This window comes from Cololabis saira, chromosome 8, assembly GCF_033807715.1.
Source record: "Cololabis saira isolate AMF1-May2022 chromosome 8, fColSai1.1, whole genome shotgun sequence".
Taxonomy (NCBI): Eukaryota; Metazoa; Chordata; class Actinopteri; order Beloniformes; family Belonidae; genus Cololabis; species Cololabis saira.
The window spans coordinates 46,662,628-46,671,856 of NC_084594.1; the positions used below are offsets into that span (position 1 = coordinate 46,662,628).

At 45.3% G+C, this 9,229-nt stretch overlaps 1 protein-coding gene across 1 annotated transcript; it reads right to left on the reverse strand.

Annotated features, from left to right (window-relative positions):
* Positions 1–1,482: 1,482 nt before the first annotated feature.
* LOC133449593 (P2Y purinoceptor 1-like) lies at positions 1,483–8,938 on the reverse strand. The gene is made up of 2 exons (XM_061728765.1): positions 8,449–8,938; positions 1,483–2,621 (listed from the first exon to the last, which is right to left on the reverse strand). The coding sequence occupies exons 1-2, from the start codon at positions 8,886–8,888 to the stop codon at positions 1,982–1,984; spliced, it is 1,080 nt and encodes a 359-aa protein (XP_061584749.1). The 5' UTR covers positions 8,889–8,938; the 3' UTR covers positions 1,483–1,981.
* Between the last annotated feature and the right edge of the window lie 291 nt (positions 8,939–9,229).

A 9,229-nucleotide genomic window follows, 5' to 3' on the forward strand; every position in this document is an offset into this window, starting at 1 on the left:
TATTTTTAAAAGGAGGCTCAAGACACACCTTTTTAGCTTGGCTTTTATCTGATCTCATTTACCTAGTCTTTTCAGCTATTTATTGTATTTACTTCTTTAGCTTTTTTATTATCTTTAAACCTTTAATTGTATAGATTTCCCTAAAATGTTACACTTTTAGGCATTTTTTACTTTCAGAATCAGAATCAGAATCAGAAAAAGCTTTATTGCCAGGTCAGACATAATCAGACGAGAGAACTTGACTCCGGTTTACACCGACGGCACCATTAATACGGACGCCATTTCTTTTAATCTTTTAGTTTTTAGCTCCAGTGTTTCCTCAGGGGGGTCGTCCACACTGGGAGGTGTGTCTGCTCCGCCCATGGGGGTGTCGTCATGGGGATCTCTCAGGCCTGGGTGGCTGGGGGGGGACTCCACCTTCTGTGTGGGGTCTGCCCCGGTCTGTCCGGGTTGGGGGGGTCTCTGTGGGGTGGGACTCCACCTTCTGTGTCGGGTCTTCCCCGGTCTGTCCGGGTTGGGGGGGTCTCTGTGGCGATGCTCCTTGTGGTCATGGCCGGGGGAGCCTCTCGGTGTGGACGGCCACCCATAGGTAGTGTTTTCCTCACCTGGATCGTTAGTGCTAAGCCATGTCACCAGTCCACTTACTGTGTTTGTGTGTGTGTGTGTGTGTGTGTGTGTGTGTGTGTGTGTGTGTGTGTGTGTGTGTGTGTGTGTGTGTGTGAGTGTATGCACATGTGTATGAGTGTGAGTGAGGGTGTGTGTACGCGTGGGGGGTGGGGTCGTATGGGATGTTTTAAATTGTATTTTTGATTGTTATTTTATTTTGTATGTAAAGCACCATGTGTTGCATGTATATTGCATGATTTGGTGCTATATAAATAAATAAAGTTTGAGTTTGAGTAAGTAATGCAATTAAAAAAACGAAAATGTCATACATTCTGGATTCATTTCAAATCAACTGAAATATTGCAAGCCTTTTATTATTTTAATATTGCTGATTATGGTTTACAGTTTAAGATTAAGATTCCCAGAATATTCAAATTTTTTGAGATAGGATTTGAGTTTTCTTAAGCTGTAAGCCATGATCAGTAATATTAAAATAATAAAAGGCTTGCAATATTTCAGTTGATTTGTAATGAATCCAGAATGTATGACATTTTTGTTTTTGTAATTGCATTACAGAAAATCACAATATTCTAATTTTCTGAGACAGTCCTGTAGATGCTACTGACGCCAGCTGAACAACCTTTTAGGGCAGTTTGAGGGGAAAAAATGTTGTGTAGCAAAACAATAAGTGTGAATTTATAATCCTAACACACAAATACAGCTGCAAATTTGCAGTTAAATGCTCTTGTATTACAACACAGATGGCTCATATCTGAGGCGTAATTTAAGTGCTTTCCTGTAGAGCAGGGGTCGGCAACCCGCGGATGTTTAGTGCCGCCCTAGTGGCTCCCTGGAGCTTTTTCAAAAATGTTTGACCTTTTTTTTCTTTTTTTCTCTTTTTTTTCCTCTTTTTTCCCTTTTTTTCTTCCTTTGTCCTTTCCTTTTTAATCTCGATATTTCGACTTTTATCTTGAAATTTTGACTTTTTTTCACGACATTTCGACTTTTTTCTCGACATTTCGACATTTCTCTCGAAGTGCATAATGAAAAAAAAATCTTCCCCCAGTTCTAACTAATATAGCAACATGCAGCATGTGTTGTCTTCATTCTAAGGCTTATACAAGACTTTTAATTTTTTGCGGCTTCAGACATATTTGTTTTTTGTGTTTTTGGTCCAATACGGCTCTTTCAACATTTTGGGTTGCTGACCCCTGCTGTAAAGTAATTGAACTTAACTGATCTAAGAGGCCTCAAATCAAGACAGCTCATTAAATACTGTGTATTCCCGCTGAGCTTTTAGCTCTTGTAGTTCTTCATAATCAACATACAACCCCAGGTTGCAGGAAGAGAGAGAAACCCCTGGGGATGTTTGTTCCTACGGCCCCTCTGGGTCCGTGGGCGACTCCACCGGCGCCTTCAGCGCGTGCCTGTCTTTGCGGCACACGCTACGCCGGCAGTTCTGCAGCTTGACGAGGAAGTCGTCGCTCCCCACCACGTAGATGAGCGGGTTGATGGCGCTGTTGAGGCAGGCCAGGCACCGGCCCACCTGGTGCAGCAGGTACACGTCCTTGAAGCCGGCGTGGCACCGGCCCTTCAGCTTCAGCAGGCGCGTCGTCAGGTTCACATTCCTGAACACGTGGTAGGGGATGAAGCAGACGGAGAACAGGATGAGGAGGACGACTACCAGCCGCAGGCAGCGCTGCTTCAGCTCCACGTCCACCTGCGCCCTCTGCACCAGAACCACCACGATGTGGCCGTAGCAGACCAGGATGATGAGCAGCGGCACCACGAAGCCCGTCACGCTCCAGCCCACGCTGTAGGGCAGGTACGCTTCCACCTGCCCATCCGACGTGGTGTCGTAGCACGACTCTGGGGAATTACTGTCATTCTTATCGAAGAACATGTCCGGCAGGATCTGGATGATGACGAGGATCCAGACCAGCACGGTCACGGCCAGAGAGTGGCGGGTCCGGATCTTCCCCAACACCCGCAGTGGATGCACGATGCCCAAGTACCTGCGGGGGAAAGGGTTACACTTATCTGCATGACTGGAACTGAGTACGTTTGAGAGTGTGTGTGTGTATGTGGGGATGTGGGTTCTTGGTAGGGTTGCCACCTTTGAGAAATAGAAACAAGGGACGCCCCGATTTCAGCACCGCAGGCGCCAAAAATGCTTTGATTTCAAGTTTAAAGTGCTTTAATAGCATTGAACTTGGATGACTGTACAGACAGCCAACCATACTAGCAACTGAAATAACCTCCTATGCTATGTATGTCCACATCAGCCCAGATGTAGAATATAGTTACAGGTGAACAATATGGTGTAAAAGTTAATTCATTTCAATAATTCAACTTAAAAGGTGAAACTAACACGGCAACGGCGTAGGCTCTGCGTTGGTTTAACGCAGAACCTTAAATCAGGCTTTAGATTGGCAGGTGGAGCAGAGGTAAACTGTTTTGGGTGCCATGTCAGTTCAATTGAATTCCATTTATATAGCGTCTACTACAACAGAAGTTGTCTCCAGGATCTTTCCAGAGACAGGAACATGACCCCCGATGACCCTCGTGTATGTACTGTAGGTCAAACCGTATTGTGGGGTTTGAGGAACAAAGTTTTCTAGGGGGCGCTGTTGAGCCATTAAGCCACGCCCATTAATGTCCCCAGTCGAGGTCAACAGCTCCCCACCCACACCATAAACGGTGCCGGCAGAGTACTGCTTCCCCCTTCTGAGGCGCCGAACGGTCCGCCAGAATTTCCTCGAGGCCGACCGAAAGTCTTACTCCATGGCCTCCCCGAACTCCTCCCAGACCTGAGTACCGGCGGCTCGCTTGGCCTGCCGGTACCTATCTACTGCGTCAGGAGTCCCACAGGCCAACATAGCCCGGTAGGACTCCTTCTTCAGTCTGACGGCATCCTGTACTTCCAGTGTCCACCACCGGGTTCTAGGATTGCCACCACGACAGGCACTGGAGACCTAGTGTCCACAACTCCGAGCCGCCGCGTCGACAATGGAGGCAGAGAACATGGTCCACTCGGACTCGATGTCCCCCGCCTCCCCCGGGATCTGAGAGAAGTTTGATCTGAGAGTTGAAGATGTCCCTGACAGAGGGCTCGGCCAGACGTTCCCAACAGACCCTCACAATCCGTTTGGGTCTGCCCGGTCTGTCCAACCTCCTCCTCCGCCAGCGCATCCAACTCACCACCAGGTAGTGATCAGTTGACAAGAGTGTCCAAGACATACGGTCGAAGGTCAGATGAAACGACAACAAAGTCGATCATTGACCTCCGGCCTAGGGTGCTTAATTAAAAAACTTAATGCAAACCATTAAATATAAAAATTTTCGCCAGGCCTGGCTTGGTGCAAAATTTGGTGACTTTTGGGGCACGTTTAGGGGGGAGAAAAGGCCCTCATTTTGTCGGAAGAAGGAAAATAACGAGGAAAAAAAAAGAAATTCCTACAGATACAATAGGGCATTCGCACTGTAAGTGCTCGGGCCCTAATAATGAATTTAACTTGTAATGCACTTTCCATTCAATGAATCTCAAAGTGCTACACTTAGACCATTATTCATTCATACACATTCTCACCAGTGGTGGTAGCTACGTTTGTAGCCACAGCTGCCCTGCAGACTGACGGAAGTGTGGCTGCCATATCGCGCCAAACAGCCCCTCCGACCACCACCATTTGTCTGTCTTAAGATTATTTTTCAGCAGTCTATAAAACGATAACTCAGATTTCCTGCTAAATCTATGAGTACAGTCGATCCCACAACAGCTCTTTCCCATTTTAGATGTTTTCCAGTTGCTCAAACTGAAAGTTTACGCTGTCACTCAGTCTTTCTGACACTCAGTCTTTCTGCCACTCAGTCTTTCTGACACTCAGTCTTTCTGACACTCAGTCTTTCTGCTACTCAGTGGGCTCCCTGGCATCTGTTGCTGATGTGACTAACTGACAGAAGTAAAGATGAATTCAGAGGTGTACAAGGCTTCACCCTGACAGTGATGGTGCTGTACGGCGCAGCTGGATAAGGACCTTAAACATACTGGAAATGAAACTCAAAGACTTTTTTTGAAGCAACGAAATGGAACATCCTTCAATCTCCAAATCAATCTTAACTCAAAAGAGCCTGCTTTTTAGTTACTGAAGATAATTGAGGGGAGGAGAGGCGGCTCCCAAACAGCAGCATCTTCACATCCAAGTCTCAACACTCATGGTTATATTTACCGTTTTGTGCCTTTGTGAGGTTCCTTGTGAGTCTTTGATTAAAATGGCTGCAATTCATATGGTAAATTACATATTTTTGTCAAACCTTATTTGATCACATCCTGATTGTTTCAATTGAATGCCACCGTGTTGATCCCTGATGGCTCAGACGCACATGTGGACGGATCAGGGCAGGGAGCAACGTTCTACTTTCTGAGGGGGTGCAGACATATTACAGGAGCCCCTTCCAGATCTTTCTTCTTCTCCCTCTTTCTGTGTTGTGCCCCTGATACCTTTTTTTCCTGCCTCTCCATGTTCACTCCCTCTCTGTCATTAGATGGAACGGCATGATTCAAAATGAAAAAACAAAAAAAAGCACCCCAGTGCGTGCTCTTCTCTGTCATTCATCATGTAATTTACCCCACTGGATCTGGCACGCGCTAAACAAGTTTACCATGCTCTAGTATTCTTAGATTTTAGGGTTAATTGTGGTGGTGTGTAAAGTAAAAAAATTATAAATAGAAAAATAATATAATAAAAACGCTGAAAAAAACCAAACCATTGTCCAAATGCGTCGGGAACCAACCTGCGTGTCTAACTCTGTATTTCCACTAGCGTTGCCACCCGTCCCTTGAAATACGGAATTGTTCCGTAATTGGGAATTAAAAGTTGCGTTCCGTATTGAACCAATACAGACACATATTATGCTCTTAGGGCCAAATCCACAAAGAATAGATTGCGCCCGCAAATAGCGCTGTGAATTGCGCTGCATTAGCGCCCGCAATTTTCCCCGCTTTAAGGTCCTATTCACAAAAGATTTTTCTCTAATGATATACCAGCGCAAACACGCCCATAAAGTTTTGGAGCTGAGTGCAATTTGCACTTGTCTGAGTCGAGCGGAGTTACACTGTTTCCAGTGTTCTCCATATTTCAGCACACAGATTGGTCCATAATGAAAACTGCAGAAATAAAAAATAAAGCGAGTGAAAATGAAACGCCGTGAGGCGCAAGGGCGCAATTTCCACTGGGAACAGAGGGGACATGCCCCCCCACTTTTCAAACTCATGCTTTTGTCTCTCTCCCCCGTTTTTTTTTTTTTTACAGTTTAAGAACTAACGGTAGGCTCAGCCTGTAAATCATCAAGACACTGTGCGAAGAGCCCCGCTCCCCCTCCTCCCTCCTCCCTCCGTGCTGCTCAAGGCTGATTTATGGTTCCGCGTTAAATCGACATAGAACATACGGCTAAGGTTACGGTGTGCGTCGCCGCATCTTTCAGGCCCCTTTTGTGCGCAAGCAAGCTTTATAGATGAGGTCCCAGATAAGGATCTAATGGTAATTCATGTTCTGTGTTTTGCTACACACACCTACAGGTCAGCTGTTAAACACACACATTCTAGATGTATATGTTTATATGGTGGAATTGTTTGTAATAAAGCAGCCCCTACTGTATGGATGAATCCTGAGCTCCGTCCTGTTATTTTTATTTTTAAATCCGAGATAAGCCCACTTGATCTGACTGTTTACAGTCATGTCTGACTGTAGATTTCACCTTTAATATCATTCAGTATCACACAGGCTTGAATGACATTGAAGAGAGAGAGAAACAGAAACAGACGGGGAGTGAGGAGTCGTTTGCGCGCAGTTTAATACACGCTTCTGAAACACGGTATTTGCTCCACTATTTTTGCGTGTGGCAAATAGCGCTGGCTTTTGTGAATTAGGCGCTTTTTGCAATGAGGCTTATTTGCATAGAAAGGGGGCAATTTTGCGCCGAATGTAGGAATACCTAATTTGCATGCATGCAAATGGCACCGGCGCAGTCTGCCACTATTTGCTTGGCAGCCCAGTTTGTGGAGCAATTCGCCCTTTGCGGGTGCTTTGTGAATTAGACGCTCTCTTTTTGTCTCATTTGCACCGGTTTAGCGGCCGCAAAAGCCGCGCAATCCTTTTGTGGATTTGGCCCTTATTTATTGATGTCGTAATATACAGGTGAAGGTGGGAAAATTTGAATATATTGCAAAACTTCATTCGTAGTAAATTCAACTAAAGGTGAAACAAATATATTATTTCCCACTACATTCAAAGTGAGATATTTCAAGCCTTTATTTGTTATAATTTTGGTGATTATGGCTCACAGTTTATGAAAACCCCAAATAAAAAAATCTCAAGAAATTAGAATATTTTATGAAATCAATAAACAATTCAATCATCAAAATTATAACAAATAAAGGCTCAAAATATTTTGCTTTGCACGTAATGAGACCATGTAATATATTAGTTTCACCTTTTAAGTTGAATTATTTTTTTCGGCCGTCTAGCCGAAGCACCACCACATCATACCAGGTGCCCTGTAAGCCCTGTAAGCCACTTGGTATGTTAAAAAAATATTATTTTTTCTCTTTTTTACACACCCTACTCTTAACCTCTGCTCTCCGCGCTGTACAGTCTCTTGCCAAGAACCACTTAATTTATCACTTCTTGCAATTTATAGTATGTTTTTTAGTTTTGTTTTCGTCTTTGTTTTTTTGTCTTTGCTTACTTGTTACTTGTCCAATATATCCATTCTTTTTCAATGTTTGAACCCAAATGATTAGTTTTGTTTTGTATAAAACCTCCTGAGTTGAGGTTCATTAAAAGGGTAGGCATAATAAGCCTTGGCTTCAGCCTGTACCTTTTCGGTGCCACTTAAAAATATTGGACCTTTTTTTTTATATTGTACTATGTTGTATCCAAATGGACCAAAATATGGGCTGATGTGGACGTACGTATAGGAGGATATTTCAGTTGCTGTATGGTTGTCTGTCTGTACAGTCATGAAAGTTCAATGCTATTAAAGCACTTTAAACTTTAAATCAAAGCATTTAGTTTTTTAATAAAAAATAAACACATTCCTATGCAGATTAGAAATTTGGGGGATGTCCGTTTTTTAGGCGCCTGCGCTGCTGAAATCGGGGCGTCCCTTATTTCTATTTCTGAAAGGTGGCGACCCTAATTTCCACTCTGGTTAAACAGTTATTACACAATATTGAAAGTTGAAATTATCTTGGGGAAAAAATGGGCAGGAGCACTCATTCTTTGCACATTTGACAATTATACAGCCATGAAATCTAAATAAATCCAGGCGGCCTGCATGTAATTACAGTAGTAAAAGGGTTTCCCGTGTGCGTCATTGCGCGCGGTTTGCCGGTGTCGTGCCAAAAAGAGATTGCCTGCCAGAATCTGATTTCTCCCCTGAAAATTGGTCTTTTTACCTGCCAAAAATGGATTGAAGGCCAAATACAGTTAATGAAAGGTTGCTTCTACCTAAACATGATTTGATCTCATTCTTGAGCTTCATAATATAAACACTAGAGCTCACAGGATTGCTTTTAACTCTTTTAAAGGACCATTACATCACAAAATAGGCATTTTCACCTGCCAAAAATTGATTGAAGGCCAAATACAGTTAATTAAAAGTTGTGTCTGCCTAAATATGACTTGATCTCATTCTTGAGCTTCATAATCTGAAAATCTGACGTTTTAGCGCTATCGCTTAACGGGCTGCTGTGCGCGCTCCCGCGGCCACAAATCACACTCTGGCAGGAAATCACTTTTTGGCACAACTGAGCGGGTAACTACACACCTGTAGGCTACACACCTGTACACGCTGATGCAGGTGAGGAAGCCGATGCTCCCGTACAGGTTGAGGTTGAAGCAGAAGCGGGTGAGCTTGCAGAAGGTCTGGCCGTAGATCCAGCGGCTCCCGCCGGCGTAGTAGTGCACCAGGAAGGGCAGCGTGCACAGGTACAGCAGGTCTGCCAGGGCCAGGTTCAGCACGAACACGCCGAAGCTGAGGCCGCCCCGGCGGTCCTGGCCCCCCCGGCCCCGGCGGCTCCAGCCCCGCAGCGCCCCGCGCAGCGCCACCGCGTTCCCCACCGCGCCCACCGCGAACACGCACACGTACACGGGCGGCAGCAGGCTCTCCGTCACACTCACGGCGATGGCCCCGCACTGGGAACCGTTCCCGGGCAGGAGGGAACTGTTCCCGAGCAAGGGCATGCTGAGGGAGCCGTTCCCAGACATGCTGAAGGATCCCATGCACGGAGCGTCTGAGCCGCAGCAGGACTGGAGCAGGACTCCACGGAATAAACCCACCTCCCCGACAATCACTCACACATTCACACTCACACTCTCACACACACACTCACACACACTCACACACTCATACATACACACACACGCTCACACACACACACGCTCACACACTCACACACTCACACACACACACGCTCACACACACACTCACACACACCTCCATGTGCCTGAAAGTGAAAGCATGTGAAACATGTGCTGACGTTGCAAGAACAAGTTCACTTTGTTGTCTTTGATCTTGAACAGACTCTGGATCCAGCAGTCCTACTATAGTACTACTATAGTAC

Bases quoted from the DNA above. Each gene is read 5' to 3' on its own strand.
- LOC133449593 (XM_061728765.1), bottom strand. From the start codon at position 8,888: ATGGGATCCTTCAGCATGTCTGGGAACGGCTCCCTCAGCATGCCCTTG. The intron at 2,622-8,448 runs GTGTGTAGCCTA...TTTCCCCCGCAG, and splicing joins ACCTGCATCAGCGTGTACAG to GTACTTGGGCATCGTGCATC.